Here is a 21,720-nt window from a genome sequence, read left to right as displayed (position 1 = left end):
ATGGCGTTTTCAACAGCCAGACCGTCAAACTAAGCGAGCTGAATCCAGCTGGTTGAACGGTCCTTGTTTTAGAAGGTCTGACCTCAGAGGTAGACGCCACGAGTCCACAGAGAATCTCTGAAGCCTCGAGTACCAGGATCTCCCTGGCCAATGTGGGGCCACTAAAATTACTGGAATTGTCTGGGCCTGTATCGTTTTCAACTCTCTTGCCAGCCTTGGAACTGGCGGAAAATCATAAAGAAGATTCCCCTCCCAGGGAAAAGTCATGGCCTCCACTGCTTCTGCCAGTGGATCCCACGTCCTGTCATACAGCCTGGGTAACTGATGGATGAACCTGTATGCCTTCAGGTCCCTATCCGGGGTTTCCCCCTTATTGTAATCTAGTGGAATACTTGTGGATTCAGCCTCCATTTTCCTCCCATCAGTTTCTCCCTGCTCAGGAAGTCGGCTTCTATATTCTCCACTCCTGGTATGAAGATTGCTGATAATGCTAGAACATTCTGTTCTGCCCACAAGAAGATTCGGGACACCTCCCACATGGCCAGATTGCTGTGTGTGCCTCCCAGGTGATTCAGATACGCCACAGCTGTGACGTTGTCGGTCTGAATGCCTAAAAGGGAGCTCTTGTAATCTTTTCTCCCGCCAGAGAAAACCTCTTCCACACAGCCCTCAGTTCCAAGATGTTGATCAGTAAGGCAGACTGTAAAGTATCAGTCTTTCTGCTCTAAAGTCCACAATCCCTGCAGACGCAGGTCCACGACTACTGCCCCTCAGCCTCTGAGACTGGCGTCGGTAGTGACTACCAACCAGCTCCAGGACTGCAGGAACCAACTCCCCCGAAGGGGATCCACCTCCATCCACCATTTTAGGAAGGATCGAGTTTCTGAAACCAACACCATTTGTTCTGACCTCATGGTCTTAGTGTTCCCTGTCCACTGGGACACTCTAGAGTGGAACCTGGCGAATAGTAACGTCTCGAAAGACGCCATCATCTTCCCCAGCAGTTTGAGGCACCTCCATACTGCTGTGCTCTGAGACCCTAGGATCTCCTGTACCAAGGCAGCCAGATCCCTGGCCTATGCCTCTGGTAGAAACACCCAATGCAACTGGGTATCCAGACCAATCCCCAAGAATTGGAGTCTCTGTGGCGGCACCGATTGAGATTTTTGTAAATTTAAAAGCCAGCCGTGAATCTGCAAAACCTGATGGTTTCTGTCAAGTGACTCTTCACTCGTCTGCTGACTCCGCTTTAAACCGCAGGTCGTCCAAAAATGGAATAACCATGATTTCCCTAAGTCGGAGCACATCCGCCATTTCTGACCTTATTTGGTGAATACCCTTGACGCTGTGGCCAGACCGAAGGGCAACGCCTGTTATTACAGGAGAAGGTCTCCTATTGCACACCCTGATGTTCCGAGTGCATAGGAACCTGCAAGTATGCGTCCTGGACCTTCATGGACGCTAAAAATTCTCCCTGGTCCCGGCTTAGCAGCACAGACCGTAGAGACTCTATTTTGGAATGGTCTACCCACAAATGGCTATTAATGCCTTTAAGTTTAGGATCAGCTGAAAGACCCGTCTGGTTTGGGCACCAAAAACAGAGTGAAATAAAAGCCTTTTTTCCCTCCGCTCTGGGGACCGGGACTACCACACCCTTCTCTAAAAGAGAATGAGCCTCTCCCAAGAGAGCTGTACGGAGTCGAGCCTCCTTTTGGTAGTGGTGTAGGAATGAACCTTCTCGGTGGAAGAACTTTGAAGGGAATCTTTTAACCCTGGGTTGTATTTCTAACCCAAGCGTTCCGGTCTAACAGTGCCCCTGCGTCTTTGAACAGTGACAGACGTCCCCCCTCCTTAAACACCGCCGGGCAAAACCCTTGGCAGAATGCGGAGGATTTTTCCTCTCCTTTGGTTTCTTATAAAAAGAACCCAATTTTTGACTATGGGGCCTTGCCCCTGGAGGACTGAGACTATCCCTTAAAAGACTGGTCTCAAAAGAACGCACCTCCTCTAGGGGAGGGCCGAAAGGATGGCCTGAAAACAGAAAACCTTGATGTCTGCTTGGCTGCAGGGGTAGGCAGGAAAGTGCTTTTCCACCTGTGGCCTGCTTATTGATCTCTTTCAGTCGTAAACCAATAACAGCTTTCCTTTAAAAGCTAATGCCTCTAAGCCTTTTTAGACTTGTTATCTGCCTTCCAAGCTATAAGCCAGAGCACTCTCCTGGCACTCCAGACACTGAGGAACTCTGGCAGCCATTTTGAGAGCTTCCTGCTCAGCCTGAATCACATTTCTGCAGCAGCATTAGACATCTCTGCCTAGTAACAACACAGACACTGAGGAAACTCTGGCAGCCATTTTGAGAGCTTCCTGCTCAGCCTGAATCACATTTCTGCAGCAGCATTAGACTTCTCTGCCTAGTAACAACACACAAAAACAGTATGTCAACTAGAGCACAGGTCACTGACCCACCAATCTTGGCCTTAGGGACCCAGACTGAAGCCAATCAGAAGCTTGCTTGCTTGAAGGCTTGCACTGGTAGCACAGTGGCTTTTGACAAGTATACCACAGAAGCCTCTACCACTGGAACATTTTCCCAGAGGTCTGCATGATCCTCAGGCATAGGATACAGGCTTAACCATCTATTAGGCATCCAAAGCCTTTTGTCAGGGGTTTTCCAATAAATCTTGTAAACCCTTGTCTGCAGAGAGAAATCATTTCCCTCACGCTGTCTCTTAAAAACAACCTTAGCAGGAGTTTTTTCTTCACAGACAAATTCAATGCCTGTTTACAGCAGTGATCAAATCCTCCACCCCAGAGGGTGAGGACTCTTCAGAAACATCCCCCTGAACCCAGGGTATGTCTGTGTACTCTCCCTCCTCATCAGCAGCTAATAATGGCACTGAATAAGACCTTTTAGGGGTCCTCAGAATAACCATAAAGCTTGTCAAGCAAGTAATTTAAACCTGCTGATTCCCATAGCAGTATCCTACATGACATGTAGAAGTCAGGATCTGTCTGGGTCCGAGGCAAAGAGCTGGACGGACTGCAGAGATAATGGTCCTGGTCTAGGGAAATTACCAGCCATCACTCTTGCCTGTCCAGTAATGCACCAAAGCATTTTCCGACCTGTCTCAGGGATTTAGCCCTCGCAAGGTCCGATGCACTACCCTCTGGGGTTCACTCCCCATGGGTTTCACAGCAGCGCAACAAATACATAAGCCCCCCTCAGGGACAAATTTCAGTGTACAACCACTGCAAGCGCTCAATGCATTAAAGGCTCCCTCCCCCAAAACCACAGACTGTTGCTCAGACATGATGTTCTCAATAACACAGTCACAGCATTAAATGTACATACATTATATACAGTGTACTCAGTCACTTAGCTTTCTGTAGTCTTCAGAATGGGGAAAGCGAAGCCCAGGAAATCCAATCACTCTGTCAGGATCTGTAAGCCAGCTCAGCTCCGCTGCAAGCGTTCTGAATGGCGCCAAAACAGAGTGAGGGAAGGGACCAAGTCCCTGCTGCTGCGGGGTCTGTGACTTTTGGCGCCAACTACCCCCAGACAGCCGCTCCCATTGTAGGATCTCCTCGTTCCAGTATCTCCCCCTCAGCTGGGGACCACTCGGAACATGCCTGTAACAACACTGCTGTCCTCTCATATCAGGAGCTCAGTGTGTAAGCTCCGCAGAAAATGGCCGCCGCCATCACGGAGCGCCTGTCCCCCATGATCCCCACCTAGCGTGAAGCCGGTTTCAGAGCGCTCCGGAGCCCAGGCAGCTTCTTAAAAGAAGCTGTAAGCGCTGCACAGGGAGGCCAGACAGCGTCTCCCTCGTGCACAGTGAGCTGACAGGACTCGTTTCTGTCAGCTCCTGCTGCGCTAGCAGTGTGAGGATTCACTTGAGAATCCTCACACTGTGCCTACCTAGCTAGTGTAGAAGTTAATAAAATAATAAAAACCCTAACTAACTCTACTCCTTCGGCTGCTCCAGCAGCCCTTTAGAATAGCACCCACTCCAGTGGGCACCTAACACGAACTGAGGAGTCTGGGATGCAGTAGGGGAGGAGCCTACCCTCCAAAAGCTTTAGGATAGGTGCCTGGCTCCTGCGGACCCTCCTACATCCCAATGTGAAGCTGTGTCACCAGGACCATTGAAAGAGAAAATATTGAGGGTTATTTTTGCAGAGCCGTCAATCACGTTCTTCATGATGAAGTCCCCTTGTAACCTTGGAAAACAGTAAAGATGATAAACTGATTTACCAATCTCTAGTATCCTCCGCTGTAGTAACGACGGCAGAAGAAACGTTTCGTCCTTACAAGATCGTGTTAACGTGCCCACTAACTCAGAATTTGTGGCCAGGATTCGTGCACTTTCTTCAGACAAGTTCACCCCTGCCATAGATGCCACGTCATTAATATCGTCATCATCTCTGAGAAAGAGGAAAATAAAAAGGCGAGGGTGGTTAATATGCAAAATGATGACAAGTATACTAGCATATCACGTCATACAAAGTCACAGATAGATAGAATGCACTTTACATCGGAGGATTCATTCACTTTTCTTGCTCATTAGGTTTTTGGGCTCAAACATTATGGAAAAGTGTATGGGTAACATATTTAAATCGAGAAACGTTTGACCAGGATTACAGAGGTGTCCTATAAAGTTCTAAAAAGATATATCAGCATATAGTAGTGGCACCTCGTAGTGTGGGCATCGTTGCTGAGACCATGAAGGCAGTGGAGAATTTACACCTGGACATTCTGTATGCAGAATTCTTGCATCATTAATGAGAGGGATCTGATTAGATCCCTCCCAACATCTTTGGGGTTACCACATCACACTGTGCATGCACAGACAGACTTTTGTATATAAACCTAGAAATAGTGAAACTGGAGCCCATCGCCAAGTGCAGCTGTTATCAGGAGAGCTGCCCTTTGCATTACTAATAGCATAAGTTAATATACGGCATATGCAGTTAGTAACAATGCAGTTAGTAATGAGATGTACCACAAATGGTTGCTACATCCCGCTTTCAGTCTCTAAAATAAAAATACATTCATCAAGGGAGTAGTTTCCAGGTATTCAGACATCCCACTTGCATGTAACATTGCTGTGCCACTCCTGATGGTTACTACTAGGCATGACAAAGCATAAAAAATATTGCCCGCTGCCACAATCCAGGTTTCAGTGATAACCATGCTTGAGCACAGGTACCTCAGTTTGTTTTGATTGAATCACCTGTGCTGAAGCCTGGATAGAACCAAAACCTGCACTGGTAATATGTCTTGAGGTTTGCAGTTGGGGAGGTCTGTCTTTAAGTAAAAAAGGTTTTAGTGACATTTCGGCTACAGAGTTTGCCCCACGTGGCCATCTGAGAATTATGCATGTTGCAGTGTAGATGAAACATCATTAGATCACTGTTAACCACTATCTGCATGTTAAAGAAGACTATGCTGATTTCAATTTCCGAATTGTCCATTTCAGATGACTGTAAAACCTCTTTTTTGATGCACAACCATGAAATTATTAGTACTCTTAAACTGTAAACTAATGACACTGTAGATGTTGTCACATTATGGGGCTGATCTCACCAATGTAAGAGATTATGCATTTGAGTTTGCAACCAGTTATATGACACACCCATAACACTCCCATATTACATCATGACACATCTCCGTGCATCTCATTAGTCGCATCCCAGTCTCTGCCGAGGCATTTTGTCTCAACCGCATCTCATTAACTAATTTAAAACATTTGCAGTTGAAAACCCTGGATCATGTGTGATATCGGCATTGTGTCCGACTCAGAATCGGGTCCCCTGAGTGCAGATTGGTTCTTTAGCTCTGAAGGCAACGAAGTGATAAGCTTCCATACTTGTCTTACCTGAATGACCCTCCCCCCGGTTCTTTTAATTTATTTTTCTGTGCGGCTGCTGCTTGCATTGAAGTTGTGGGAAATGTTTTGTTTCCTGTTATAATGGTCGGCTTCGCCACTGGGACTACAAAGAGATTAAAATAACACACTTAATAGGACCTACACATAAAAAAAACAAAAAAAACCCAGACAACTTTAATATTTTCTGTGCCGTTCTCCTAGAACCATGGTCACACTCACCTGTTTGTAAATGATTTAACTGTATCTGCTGCGGCGTGGTGAGCATAATCCGACTTTGAGGTTGTCTAAGTGCTACCATGGGTGCCTGAGTCAATGTGACCTGTGGGGGCCTTACCACTGCACCTGCTTTATGTGCCTGCTGGATAACCTGGTCGGGGGGTGAAGAACATAGAGTGTTAATGAATGTATGCCACATTACACACACATACAGATCACACACATGGATAAGGTTCTAATTACCCCCTAAATTGCAAGCTAGAACAGAACTCTGGCTTTTAAAAAGAACCAATGCATCACCATACAACAAGAATTACATTAAAGGTGATGTTAAACCGGACCGGTTACCTTCACAATGGGGACAGTTATAATTTAGGGAGACGGCAGTCAACTCACTAGGAACAAATAACAACAAAGTGGGTCCGATATGGTAAATATCTTGAAGCATGGTATATATATATATATATATATATATATATATATATATATATATATATATATATGTTTTTCCCTATGCGCCATATATGGCGTATAAATGCATACGAGGACTTCGACATATAAACATTTTGATACGGATTGGACAATCCTTGTGAGACATAGTTTGGAAAGTACCCCAAGATTTTGGGGTACAAATGAAATGCAGCAACAAGCTTCTCATGGCTCACATACCAGTGGAGTTGGCTGTCCAGGTTTGGACTGTGTAGGCTGTGCAAGGCTGATGACTGGTTGCTGTAATGTATTAGTGACTGTGGCAGTGGTCTTCCCAGCTGTGCGCTGCACAGAGCTATTCAGCATGACCGCGGTGAGGGCTGTCGTGGCCTGCGGGGCAGGCTGTTGCTGCTGACTTTGTTGGATAAAGGCTGCCGAGTCAGGTGTCAGCTGGCGCAAGGCAGGGAGGCTCCTCTGGAGTGACAAGAAGACAACAAAATATATTACATGCGAACAGATTTTACAGTACACTAGGCAGCAGAGTCTGATTTAACCACAATCTACTATACATCTATGCAACTATGGGGGTATTCAATGTGGGATTACGACTGTCGGATCATCCAGACAGTTGGAATCCCAGGCCATTTTTGTCTAGCTTGCCTGCAACTCAATAAGCAGAGTTCAATGTTCCGAGTGTCGAAAAGGGGAGTGTCAACAAAAACGGCTGTGGATTGTCGTGAAGCGGACTGGAATTCGACAATCAACAGGCCTTTTCCGACAAAACAGATCAGACTGGTTTAAGAGTCGGATCTGTTTTGTTGAAATCCACCTTCAATGCTGTCAGAAATAGCAACAATGAAGAGGCGGCGGGCGATATTTCCCCTGACGGAAATAGTGCCCGAGATTGAATGGGAGTGGTATGGTGGTTCGACAATAGGGATACCGACGGTCAATATCCAGACATCGGAATCCTCATTGCCGGTGCTTAAACAGGGGGGCGAATGCAAAGAAGCCCCTTGCTGACCCCCACAAGGGAGAATAGCCCGTTAGTCGGGATCCCAACTGTCAGGCATTTACACAGTCAGGATTCTGAGTTCTGACTGTCGGGCAGTCATCCGGCACCCAATTGAATACCCGCCTAAAAGTAGAATAGGTTTGGACAGCAATGTAGTATGCAAACCTTTACAATGGCACATTTGAAGACATTTTTGAGGGCCCTGAAGTTATAATGCAGATTCTGCATATATTATGAAAGAAACTACATTTCACACTGATTGGTGGCAATCTTTCCTTTCAGTTTAGAGATCTCCTAATAACATGCCTGGCTATAATAATAATAATCTTACCTTCAGAAAAGGCACAAGGTAAGGTTGAGGTGAAGAATTCAGTTCTCTGTATAATCTACTGGTGAAATCCTCGGCTTCAATTTTCCCATCCTGTGAGGAGAATGGTTAATACATTGATTCACATTCTAAACTTGAACAGTGTATAATAAAGCAGTCAGTCAATGAAGGGAGCACAATAGACTACTACTAGTACAAATGTGACTAATTATCTGCCTCGCTTCACAAGGCGCATACCCACGCAGTCTGGCACACTGTGCCGAGTCCATCCTACCGCCACTTGAGGAGAACACCTTCACTCATTTCAGCAGTTCTGATTTGCACTTAAATTACTGCTCAGTTTAGTAGAAATGATACCTTAAATAAATCAGGAGTGTGGCGTCATGATTGACATTGGGGCAGATGTATTAAGCCTGGTAAAGTGAGAACAAGGTGATAAAGTGGAAGGTGATAATTCACCAGCCAATCAGCTGTGTTGAAAAACGACAGTTATGAGTTGATTGGCTGGTGCGTTATCACCTTCCACTTTATTACTTCGCCAAGCTTAATATATCTGCCCCAATGTGTGGTAACGCACTTTTTTACCAATAAAATAAAAACGTAGCAGAGTGCTACTGGGCAAAATACATAATGTTTAAATAGAGAGGCTGAAGTCTGGTTTCTGCCAGGCAAATTATAAAAATAATTTTACTGGGGAAAAAAAAACCCACCATGGAGCGCCCTACCGACTATTAATTCTAATTTACAATAGCAATGTCCTTCCACAAAAAAATAAAATCACAGGTTAATCAATAGTACATAACAAGATGCACTTATGCGTGCAGCACAGAAAAGACACAATCTTCCCAATTCTAAGAAGATTATGCTAATTTTGAATCACAAACCATTCTTGCTTATAAAACCATGGGAAACAGAGAGCTCATGCAAAACAAGTGTCCAATGTCACATAATCTGCACTACTCTAAATTCCCCATAATGCTTGAATTTGGCAGGGTTCTTCCATCACTAGTGCTGCTGAGACAAGCATGTGGAATAAACCGCTTGTGAATCAAGCTCATGAATCTTTCAGACTGAAACCCCACACCACATCCAAACCATAGAAAATGTATCTGAACATACATACCACTAACCCCCAGTGACAGAGATGCCTTGACGTACGGCCTGGGGGCTTAGCCCTATATGTGCAAATACACGCAACCAAAATCTCTGTGTTATCTGATTATTATGTAGTTATGTTTCACTCAGTGTGCAATTGGGATACCAAATGTTTTTTCCTAGACAGAATTACCCCTCCCTTTTGGCACCTAAGTGACACACCTCTGATTGAGCAGCTTACCAACAAAAGTATACCACTAACCTGCCCTGCGCACACATTGCTAATCAGTCCTGGTGTGTCCACCCTATACCCACACTGCTAACCTGTGCTAACTAGACCCAAGGTTCTTACTCTGTGCACACACAAACACTGGCAAGTAGACCTGAAACAATGCACACACTGCTAACCAGACCAAACTTTCCTACGGTGCTCCCTTCTCATACTGCATCGCACATGGACTGCTAAGCAAACCCAAAGTTCTCCGCCATACAGCACATCCATTCCTAATGTAATCTGTGGTTTTCTTGCAGGGCTCACAGTTATTTGGCATGTATAGGATTTGACCATATGACCATATTTAACCACTGGTGCAGACAGGGCCAGAATAAAGGTTCCAGGTGCCCAAGGCTACACATGTAGCTCCCCTTGTAATATTGTAAAACACACATGTATGGGTGCTCAGGGACTTGCCATTCTTACTACCCATGTGCATGTAACAAAGAATATACATGAAGTATCTAATGTTTGTGGAGTGTGAAGGAGGCTTTTGCTTTAGGCTGCCCAGCTGCTGCTGTAGCACAGTGAACCTAAAGTAATGGTTCCATCAGTAAGTTACATTGGCACACCCATATGGCAGCCACCTTAAAAACTTTACCACAGTACATTTGGACAGGTGATCACCAAGAAGCATGATCTAAATTCCTTGGCTGTCACATGCAAGGCACCTTCCCCAATCCTGGCACCCTCAGCCTATTGGTTGATCAGGTACTGGGTGCAGACTCCTAAAATCAAGTTGTAACTGTAAGATATGATTATCATTGATCACCACTCTTGGTGTAATGGTTAGCATTACTGGCACACAGAACTGACCTTTTGGGTTCAATTTCCAACACGGCTTCAATGGTGTGGATTTTGTATATTCTCCCTGTGCTTATGTTGTTTCCCCAGGGTACTTGGCTACGAACAAAAATGAACCCTAATGTGTATGTGGTGTGTGCATGTGATAGGGAAATACATTGTAAGCGATACTGGGGCAGGAAAGGATGTCAAAGGCATATATTCTCCGTAAAGGGATGGGGAATGTGTGAACGATATAAATAACGGTTAATAAATAATAATAATAAATCATTTCGAAATTAGAAGCCTGTTGACCACAATGCTCTGTAAATACTGTTTTGTTTCCGGTAACAAAGCTTTATAAGCAATGTAAGGAGCAGGGACAAGCAATTTAAGTGAAATACAAGGTGCAGCACGGAAGTAAGAGATAAGTGTACTTTATTATATTTTAAGCATGTGCTCAATATTCTAGAAAAGGAACCCCTTATTTGAATAAAAACCAAGATCATGCATTCCATACAGAACACATTTGCACATACACATAATGCAAGTAGCGTTTTATGTACAATTGTGGTGTATGTGTTGGACAAAGGCAGCCCCCACAATGCCAGTAACACAGTGAAGGAGATTACTTACCAGCAGGTTCTGTACTAGCTCTTTCACGTTAGCTGCCGTCTCAGAGGACTGTTTACCCGATGAAGCCAGTTTTATTAACGTAGATAAAAAATTCTTACATTTCTTCACATTTTCCATAGTTTCCTGTAGAAACAAATGAGCATGAACAAAATTGCATCTTCTACTCAGAACAGTGAAGGTTATTAACACACTGCCCTAGGCGTAGTACCCTGCGAGGAATTGAGGACATTGGAGAGATTTCGATGATACACTAGATTTAAAGCACTCATTTTTGGTTGAGAACCAACCTGGTTTACTTTTAAAATCGAAAAAATATGCTTTAAATCTTAAGTGCACATTGCCAAAATCTTCCCAATGCCTTTAACTCAAATGCTTTCATGTTTGGGCCATTGTCAACTTCTGGACTTACAATCCAACAAGCTACTCGTGTGGGTCTCAAATCAGCCTATAATGACATCAGATCATTATTGGGCAGTTGGCAAATGCAGCCAGAAAGACAAAAGCTATTGGTTTATATTCCAGCCACATTAACACATCTAAAGTGAGGCCGCACATGATCTATCCACTTAAACTGGAAGAAAATTGGCTGGAACAGGGGTGTCTCAACCGGATATTCATCTGGTCATTTGGTGTTTGCACTGAACAGTAAATTTGGCTCGAGTATAAGTAATGCATGTAACCATCTTTCTGCAAGTTAATGCATATTGGTCATTTTACCCCATCAAGCAACGGAATGCTCTGCACATTCTTCGGACTGTTTTAGATCATAAACCCTGTCATTGTGTTCATTGCAAGTAGTTTATGTTTGGTTAGACTTGGTGGCAGGAAAAACATCAGAGTGGTAAGAGGGAGTCCGGGCTCATCTAGTACAGATGCATTATGGTGTAAGGGCATGAAAACAAAGAGGTGGGGATGCAGTCTGATTTTCTTAAGGCATTATAAAAACATTGACTCCTACCAACCGGACTGCCTTGTAGAGCCTGAGAGAAATCTACCTTCTACCTACTAGATTTATTGTGATCATCCTTTAAGGTAATGAAATGGGTCACTGGGCAAGTAACTGTATTTGCCATAATGCTTTAGACATCAAAATTAGATACCAAGTTCCCAGATGTCAAAAAGTTTTCCGTAAATGATCCATACAAAAGGCCACAATAAATGTTTATAGCAATAATTGCGCAGCCAAGATTAAAGTCCCTACAGCTAATCAGTAATTTTACATATTTTTTTTTAATATTCTGCAAAAACAAAAAAAGGATTAAGCAACACATCCAAAAATCTATTCTATGACCTCTTTATGCCTATGAATAATGACAACTGAGGCAGAATAATACTCTGCTTTAGATTGGTGCAGTATGTACAGTTTGTCATCCTGCTTGCTATATGCTGGCACTACATAATACACTTTTTGTGCAGAAACCAATTATTCCAAACGAGGGATGTAGGCGAGTTTGGCTGTTTGGTTACTGTCTCTTGATTGGCCATTCAGGAGTGTATTCTTTGTACTTTTGTTTTTACTTTCAAAAGAAGTTTGAGGAAAAGTTAACTCCAGACCACAAATATTAAATATCTGCCATTTGGGGGTCTACTTTTTGTTAAACCATCAAAATCAAGAGTACAGGTTTAATGTATATTCAGTTTGATAACACACTTGAAGATATGTGACTAACAAACATGATTTGTGGATTTTAGTCTAATTTCTGGCAATTTCACACCTCACATGTCATATTATTCCACTTTTTACTGGGTTTTCCCATATGTATTGCCATGCATTTTATATCTTCATTGACACGTTTCATGGTTTGGTTTAAAGGATTACATTTTTATCAACTTTCATATTCCAATAGTAAACCAGTATTGTATTGTTTTATTTGCAACGGAAGTGTTTAAAAACGTGCAAATTAGTTGAACATGCTTTTTCATCATTCTTTCTGATGAGTTACTTATTCATTGTCGAACCACTATTTCCGACAGGGGAAACAGCGTCCGCCGCCTATTCAATGCTGCCGTTTCCGACAGTATTAAAGGCGCATTTCAACAAAACAGATCCGATTTAGTTTAAAGTCGCATCTGTTGTGTCGGAAATGGCTGTTTTTCAACAATCTGCGTCCATTTTCAACAAATTGCCCACTTTCCAACAGCAGGATGACCACGGTGTGGGATTCCGACTGTCAGAATCCCAGATTGAATTCCCCACTTAAATTTAATTAGGGAAAGACTATAATCACTTGACACAAAAAAGGTATAGGTTACGTGAGCTTTGATGCAGTTATAGAGCTAAAAAAAAACAAAGATTATCATAAAATTTAGGATGTATTCTTAACTAGATTCTCAGCCTTGCCTCTACACCAGCACGGTTACATTTAAACGAAAACTAAATAGGTCAGCAATGACTTTTGTACGATCTTTCTTGTAGCACCTTATGAACCCCATATACTACAACGATTCTGTATGATTTCATGCAACTCTGACCTTTTGGGCTGATATATCGGGCCAAATGTAAAAGGGTGAGAGTTTCAGAAAGTGAGAGATTTTGGGAGAGTTTTCCCATGTTTTTTAAAGCAGCTATCAATTACATGGCAAAATCACCTAGTTTTGCAGTGTAATTGATTGCTGCTTTAAAAAACATGGGAAAACTCTCCCAAAATCTCTCACATTCTGAAACTCTCACCCTTTTACATTTGGCCCATCGTTTGTAAAGTGGCAAATTGTATGGGGTGTCATTCCGATCCGATGTCCCGTGAGTGTTGGTTCAGAGCCCCTAGATCGCTAGTGCTCCACTATTGATTTATCGGAATCGCATCTAATGTTTTTTTTGTGCATGTCGCAGGAAGTTTGACTGGCATTATAGCCCCCCTAGCGCCCGAATCCAGCCCATCATATACATCTATGGTATAATTGTATACCACAAGATATATCGCATGCGAAAATAGCACAAAAGTACAAAATCGTATGGAATCACTCCTGGGAGTGTCCAGGGAGAGTTCAAGGGAAATCTCATCAGGTTTCCAGGTCAGACAAATATATGTAGTGTATGGGGCCCTTTAGTCTACTCTACACACTCCATGTCACTAGGTGTCACTATTGAGCCATACATTTGACTGGCTTAGCACTATGTACAGTAACCCCAATGCCAGGTTACTGCATGCAAAGTTCCTTCAGAACATACAGTGGTCAGTAATGGCAGTTTTGTGTATTGCAATAGGCTATTGCGCATATCTGCTCAGCTCAAGGTCCACAATGTAACCATTTGCTAAAAAGTGGTTAACAATGGGTCAATATATTATCTTTCTTCTTAATCAGGTTCTCTATATTCTATTTATATTATAACATTTATCATGTCTTATCCATTCTTATTTTCTTACTACCCATCCAGAACAATCTGGATCTCATACACAACTCCATCTTTTAGATGGTGCTATACTATGATCAGTGAAGGTATAGCTGAGGGCAGTGGAACTGGGCGCTGTACCGTGGTGGCAGTCGTTGGAGTGGCAGCTCCTTGCACCGATCTCTGAGGTGTTCCCGTCTGTACGGCCGTTGCGGTCGCCAAAGTGGCAGTTTGTGCCGTGCTGCTGAGGACTATCTGATTCTGTGCAGGAGAGACAACACGCACATTATAACTGGCAGATCGCCACCCCTCAGCCAGTCACACACACAGCCATTCACATTTCACCGAGAAGCACCAAAACAGACCATGTGGGTAATGAACTATGGAATAGAAGCCATAATGACATTATGGCTACACAATTACGCCACCTACATGACTACAATGTAAATTATGGCAGTCCCAGAATCGCTAACGGCAACTGTGGAATTAGCACTGGAACCCAAGTATATGCCCAGTCATCTCGTGAGTGTGTCCTTTGTTGGAGAGAACAGTCCTCGAAAATACCAGACAATCATGTATATAAAACTCAGTATCTTCCAACTTCCGCACTGAATTCTGGCAGTTATTTACTTTGTGCAAAAAAAAAAAAAAATAAGATATGGTGACCGGTATATTGCTCTGCTACAGCTCCATGATCACAGGGAGACCACTAGGTGGCAGACCAAGTGCATTTTCTGATCTGAAAGGTCTAAGTTATGAATGTGTATTTGCTCTGTAAAATCTCACAGCAAAATTGGAATGATTCATGTTATTTGATGACCATGCAGAGCGATTCATGCCAATAGATGGTTGTTGCGAGAAAGAATCAGGGGAAAATGATCAATAGACATTAACAACTCATACATGTATACAGCAGTATTGTAATGTCATCAGTTAGCACATGGGATCCAACATTCTGAATACAAATATAAAGTTGGAGGAGCGGAACTGCAATGCACCAGTATAGTACATTAAACTGGCATTAAAGTATTTGTATTGGATTTTTCGGAAGAGGGGAAGAATGTGGCAATAGAAGTTCAGATTTTTTGCTATTACCACAGCTGTACTGAATTGGAATAAATACAGCTAGGCAAATGACATTGTAATGCTGCCCCTGAGATATGCAAGCACATGAATGAATGTAACATGCCTTATATATGGTTACTAGGAAGGTAACTTCCAGTCCATAAAATGAATGATTAACCAATGAATTCGGAAGGGTGGGGCACTTACCTGTACAACAGGAGGTCGCTGAAGTGTAGTTGTGGGCTGCACAGTTGTCGGCGTCTGAGATACTTGCTTTATGATGGTAGTTGGCGTGACCTGCCTTGCCAGCATAGGTGCTCCAGGAGACTGCAATCAGTAAGGGGAAGAATTGAGAGACAGTCTGTCACAAGAACATGACAAGTCCCTTATCAGTAACCTTTTATTAATAAACGTTTAAATACTGAGAATACCAACTACAAAATGTACACGACATCAAAAATTAAACACAAGTTAAATAGCCTTGCGAGTCCCCCAGACTCTGCCCGCTACTCGCATTTACTCCCGCCCCCCATCCTCACACGCCAGGTTCGCCATTACGGCTGCGAATGGATTACCATAAAACTCCATTCGCAGCCTATGGGAACACCCACATCAATCGAAGGTCGCCGACCATCGAATGATGAGGAAGGTGCATGCATATCTAAGTGACTCTCAGGTCAGTTAGATTTGCATGCACACTCAACAGGAACTGGGCGGGCAGCTGACATCCGGTGATGTCAGCTGCCCGCCCCCCACGTCACCGGGCGATTTGCATGGGAATGCAGTGAAGTGGAATAGGAACGGTTTATAGGATAATATCATCATTAATGAGGGCGCATCTAACATGTCAAAATAGCTGTTTATCTCAATGGAATTGCATTGTAAAGCACAAGGATGTACAGATAAGTAGCACTGACCGTTCCATACATATTCAGTCACAAACTTAAAATCATAAAATATAAACTGCATTGGTCAATTTGTACATATGTATTTTTGAAACAAAAAAATAAATAAATTGGTCTAGAATGAATAAAAATGTACCTTTAACAGCTCCAACCAAGAGGTATTCTAACCCCTACACAAAGGCTACTGTAAGGGATTTGTGCATTCTAGGTTATATGCCAGTAATGTCTAAATTGAAGTAGTATAACTATGCTTCACTTCTATGAGGTAAGTACCATCACTGACCACTAGAGGCCACTCAACGGACCAAATGACTCTGTGAAAACAATTTTTACAGGGACACTGATCGGTTTCAAACTTGCTGGATATGGAGAATGAGCGTTGTGAAGACAGAGATTGGAGGTAGGAGCAGATAGGGACTGGGGTAGGGTGGAGAGTTTTTGTGTTAAGAAATGTCCCAGCTCAAATTGGAAGTAGATTGCAGAAGCCATCATTTTAAAGGGCTTTTAACTAGTACTATATTATTGTGTCCAGGCATGCTCCAAGTTTTGGTACCAGAACAGAGTCTCTACTGTGCAAAATTCCTACTTGGTCTGACTTTATAAACTGTAAGTAGGATTTTTTATGTCCAAAAAATGACTGACATCCTGGCAAGTACAACACCAACAATGTTATTTTATGCATTTTATGTATGTATGTATGTGCTCTAAAGTGGCTCAGTATGCCTCTACAACACCAGAATCCTGCATAACGCAGTACGTTTGTACACTTAAAGTCATCTAGAAGCCGCAGGTGCTAGCTGCCGTATAGAATGATGGGTTGCATCCTTTGGGCCAGATGCACTAAGCTTCAAAAGTGATAACATGGAGAGTGATAAACAACCAGCTCCAGCCTGTCATTATTCAAACACAGTCTGTGACATGGCAGGTAGGAGCTGATTGGCTGGCTGTTGATCACTCTCCATTTTATCACTTTTTAAGCTTAGTACACCTGGCCCTTTCATGTAAATCCTCTATAAAATGTGGAAATAGATTAATTGTATCCTCCAATATAAAATGTACCCCACAAATGAGGTGCCACTCCAGCTGCTATACATAGTGAATTGCAGTATCAGTCCCAGGGGAAATTGGTAAAATAAATAACAGCAGAACAAAGTAAAAATGGTGTAAGGGAAGCTCTGCAGAACAGGAAACAATGGATGTATAGTAGATCTGCTGTGATGACAACCCGATATCTAATGAAATGACTATTCTAAATGTCCGTGGCATCACCTGCACTGTGGAAAGCTGCACCGGCGGGGCGCTGTTAGGAGTTGCGGGCCGAGCAGCCATTGCATTCTGGGCTTGTGACTGGGCCTGTGCTTGAACCTGAGCCTGCATCTGGGCCAGAGCCTGCTGGGGGATCATTAACAGCTGGCCATTTTCACTCCGTATGAGGACCATCCCTAAAAGAGAAGAAGAATAGGTCAGAACATGTTGCACATTCCATTTTTACCAATGTAATCTTCTCTGTGTACTAGCTTAATACAACCCAATGCATAATAAACTCACCTGAACACATGGCTATTACATTTTACAGATCTGTCTTTTGAAACATTGACAATCAAATATTGTAAAATGCCTTTTGTAAGGCAGAGTTTCTGTATTTCTCCCTAAGAAGACACGTTGGGTGTGTATGTACCCTTTGTAGCATGATATTAAAGTACACAGCCCACGTGCCAGATGTTTAAAGTCTGCCCAGCTCCACTTTGCATACGCTTGCATCATCTTCACCAGTCTCCTTTTGCAGAACGAGGAGACTGACTACAGTAAAGCACAATCAGAGACACAAAGGAAGCAGGTGCCGCCAGAATACACCACACGCAGCAGTTTCTGCATTCTTTCACTTCACACGGATGTCTTCATAAGTGACAGTGAAAATCACAGGTCAGAGAACTTGCAAAGCACTTATATGAGCAAGCCTTTATACATGTATCCCAGTTTCTCAGCTATAGCCTAGACAACTTTTACTCAGCTTAAAAGAACAGTTTTTTTATGTATACAAAAGGAGTCCACTAAAACACTATTACGTCACAACGCCAAGTACTACAACTAGAAACTTTCTTTTAACAGGAGACATATCCATGGAGGTCAGCAGGGGACTTGTGGGAATAAGGACATCAATGAGAAATGGCTGCAAGCATTAACTAGCAGGATCAGCCTAGCGCACCAAAGCACCCAGGGCAGTGGGAGTTACTCACTCCTTTCTGGTCAATACTGCTGCCAGAATATACTCTTTGGAGCCAATTCAGACCTGTTTGTTTGGGTCCGAATTTGGCCTCTACCCCTATGTCCGGGGTTTGAGTATGCGCAAACCCCGGGGGCGAACAGCTTTGGTGAGTTTCCCACTCGCCGAGCCATCCGCTCCGGGAGAGGAGGAATGGGAGCAGCAGCAGGGGGGGGGGGGGGGGGGGGGATGTTGGACGCCTAGGGTTTAATGGGCGTCCCCATAAAAACGCTGGGTGTTCCCCCTGAGAAAGCAGGTGTGGCAATGACTGCTTGGGGCAGGGGGCTCCCGGATGACTTACTATTCAAACCGAAGGCTGAAAAAATAATGCGATGGGGAGGGACCATCGAATGATTTCTCCTCCTTACCGTACACATTACCTAGCATGTTACCTAGGGGACTTGCAGGGATGGGCGGTGTTTACCTGTTTGCTACAAACAAGTCTGAATCAGGCACTTTATGTAGTCACATAAGTTGCTGTGTAAAAGCAAACTCACAGAAAAATAAACAAAAATGATTGCATTAACAGACAAAAAAGGGGATGGACCATATAATGCAGCCATCATGAGCCAGTCATACTTAGGATGCAGAAGGCTGGGAGTCGGAGCCAGGGAAGATGCGCATACACTGCCCATACCAGGAGGGACCCCGGTTGCCAGGCGCAGCACATAGTCACTGGTTTCTTTCTATTGTATAGGACAAAGCCATCTATGCCTTGCTAGTGCTTAGTAATAGACTACGCTGACATACGAAATGCTGCAAACGGGTGTTTATTAATTTACTATAAAAAAGGTAGCACATTTAGGACAACTTACTTGAATAATCACTTCTACCTGTGGAAGTTGCGTCACATACAGGGATAATATAGAAGAAAGATACTGTTTTGACAATTTATAAAATAATGACTATTTGGAACGACACTCAGCAGACATCATTCTTTGAATACTTGGCAAGGACACATTTATACCCCTTTTCCACTTGCAGTCCCGGGTCAGACCCGGGAATGTGTACCAGGATGCTTCCCGGGACACTACCCGGGAATGTACCCTTTCACACTGCATTCAGACCCGGGATCGACCCGGGACAGCCCCATTCATATGATCCCGGGAAATCACTGCAAATACCATATGAAATGGTCATTTTAACTAAAAAAAAAAGTGATGACAAGGGTGTTTAAAATTATAATTTTTTTATTTGGTTTAGCACCTTTGGATTATAGGTGCAATTTTTATTTGCCTTTCATTTTGCCTTTGTATAGACACTACAATAAAACAATAAAACAATAAAGAAACCCTCCTCCACCCGTACCACCCCCATCCCAACCGCCCCCGTCCCAATCCCCCCATACCAACCCCCCGTCCAAACCGCCCCCATCCCAACCTCCCTCGTCCCAACTCCCCCATCCCAAACAAGAATTGCTTGCAGTTTAGCATTTCAAGCTAACCGAATGCACAACCAGTTGTGCATTAACACTTTAGTCAGGCATGTCCGACGTTGGCCCTCCAGGTGTTTTGAGGCCGCACATCCCAGTATGCTTTGCAATAGTTTTTGCATTCTCTAATAGCAACACTGTGGCGGAGCATGCTGGGATGTGTGGTTTCGGAGCGTCTGGAGGGCCAACGTTGGACATGCCTGCTTTAAGTGCAAAACAATGAACTACAGGTACATAAACGCATGCCCTCCAACATGGCCCATTCCATTAGGTACAAAATGCTCTGTTTCTGGACTTTCCTGCAAGTGGCAGTTGCAGAGTTGGAGCTGCAGCACAATCCAATGTTCAAAAAGGGGAGCCACACCTAATGCCACTCCAAACATCACTGTCCTGGACTCACTGACAGTTGATGTGACCCCCCTCTTTGAATTGTGGACTATGCTGGAGTCCAACCTCTGTAACTGCCACTGGCAGGGAAGTCCAGGAGCAGAACATTTTGTACCTAATGGAGTGGGTCATGTTGGAGGGTATGTAAACACTGAGGTAAACTAGTGCCGAGGCACTTTAAGTGCAACACAAAATGTACTAGTAGTGCATAAACACTGAGGTAAACTAGTGCCGAGGCACTTTAAGTGCAACACAAAATGTACTAGTAGTGCATAAACACTGAGGTAAACTAGTGCCGAGGCACTTTAAGTGCAACACAAAATGTACTAGTAGTGCATAAACAACGAGGTAAACTAGTGCCGAGGCACTTTAAGTGCAAAACAATGAACTACAGGTACATAAACACTGAGGTAAACTAGTGCCGAGGCACTTTAAGTGCAAAACAAACAAAAAAAAATTAAGTATGTGCCTATAGCTTTAAGACAAATTGCGAAAAACTGAAAACTCTGAGGTTTGCTCATTTGCAGCATTGCTTGAACCAAAGTATGGTCCATGATGATATGTGGAATAACCTGGTTCAGGGTATTGTGAGCTGTGGTGTTGGCTTGGAGCTTTTGGATTATTGAACAAACGTTCCATGAACGCCATGTTCATTTGCTGCAATTCCCTATGACGCTCAAGAGCCTCTCTATTCATGCGTTCCTGCATTGACAGGATTTTAGAAAGAAATGAGTCCTGCATTTCACGCTCGGCCTCTAAAAATTTGTTGATCCTTGCATTCTCCTGTGTGGACATAGCATTGTCCATTTCTCGGAGCTCTTCAACAAGGGCACTTGTCATGGCTCTAACTGCTTGCCCCGCTTTGTTCATTTTCTTCGTTCTAGGTGGAACGTTGTAAACTGTAAAGATAAGATATAAATTGAAAATGACCATACATAAAAATAGCAGCTTTGGCAAACTATTTAATCAGTGGCGTAACTAGAAACATGTGGGCCCCATAGCAAAAGTTTATAAGGGCCCCTATTTCTCACCTAATGCTAAAAAATGCATAAAGCATATAATAATTTGACAGGCAAAATGGGCCCCTCTCAGCTCTGGGCCCCATAGCAGCTGCACCCCCTGCACCCATGGTAGTTACGCCCTTGTACACACTGCGACATCACTGCAGGTTATACTTTGATAACTGTATATTATGTCACCCCCCCCCCCCCTTCCCACAGCCTACAAGTCCCATCATGCCTTGCCACAGTTTTGCTATTAGGCAATGCTTAAACTGTGCCAAGGCATACTGGGATATGTAGTTCCACAACTGCTGGAGGACCACTATGCTGTGCATAACCCTATGCTCCACCTCCACCCCACCCCCAACCTAACCCTATAGTGTGCTATGTGTCTTTAAAAAATAAACTTACTGTTTCTCTGCAAAGTTGGGGAGACGGCACTTTGTGGAAACCCACTGTCAGTGGTCGCAGCTTCCACGACCTCTTCAACGGTGACGGATATGCTGCCATCAGGGCTGGGCAGGTGGGTGGATATTTCATGCTCACTACAATCAGGTGTGTCCTCAATTAGCAGGGGTGATGAGTGTCAGACTTCACTTGTCTGTGTATCTTCAGGGCCTTGGCTGGTTTCTGCAGCTATGTACTGTGAACTTGAAGACAGACTCACAG

General features: G+C 43.6%; 2 protein-coding genes across 3 annotated transcripts in view; both read right to left on the bottom strand.

The window, feature by feature from the left end:
- TAF4 (TATA-box binding protein associated factor 4) overlaps positions 1-21,720 on the bottom strand; it is a 76,679-nt gene that overhangs the window by 15,347 nt on the left and 39,612 nt on the right. The window contains exons 3-11 of one of the 2 annotated variants that reach the window (XM_083146821.1): positions 17,238-17,410; positions 15,271-15,390; positions 14,140-14,259; positions 10,668-10,790; positions 7,883-7,972; positions 6,777-7,010; positions 6,111-6,258; positions 5,880-5,994; positions 4,256-4,425 (exon numbers count right to left, since the gene is read on the bottom strand). In XM_083146821.1, the coding sequence (XP_083002947.1) occupies positions 4,256-4,425; positions 5,880-5,994; positions 6,111-6,258; positions 6,777-7,010; positions 7,883-7,972; positions 10,668-10,790; positions 14,140-14,259; positions 15,271-15,390; positions 17,238-17,410 (1,293 nt within the window). The remainder of the gene's footprint in view (positions 1-4,255; positions 4,426-5,879; positions 5,995-6,110; positions 6,259-6,776; positions 7,011-7,882; positions 7,973-10,667; positions 10,791-14,139; positions 14,260-15,270; positions 15,391-17,237; positions 17,411-21,720) is intronic. The other variant, XM_083146822.1, reaches the window with a different exon arrangement.
- LOC146007993 (uncharacterized) lies at positions 20,466-21,561 on the bottom strand. The gene is made up of 2 exons (XM_083146823.1): positions 21,463-21,561; positions 20,466-20,949 (listed from the first exon to the last, which is right to left on the bottom strand). The coding sequence occupies exon 2, from the start codon at positions 20,918-20,920 to the stop codon at positions 20,528-20,530; it is 393 nt and encodes a 130-aa protein (XP_083002949.1). The 5' UTR covers positions 20,921-20,949; positions 21,463-21,561; the 3' UTR covers positions 20,466-20,527.

This window comes from Crinia signifera, chromosome 6 (assembly GCF_055691185.1).
Source record: "Crinia signifera chromosome 6, ASM5569118v1, whole genome shotgun sequence".
NCBI lineage: Eukaryota > Metazoa > Chordata > Amphibia > Anura > Myobatrachidae > Crinia > Crinia signifera.
This window is presented reverse-complemented; position numbering and strand designations above follow the sequence as displayed.

Coding starts and splice junctions, on each gene's coding strand:
- LOC146007993 (XM_083146823.1), bottom strand. CDS start 20,920: ATGAACAAAGCGGGGCAAGCAGTTAGAGCCATGACAAGTGCCCTTGTT.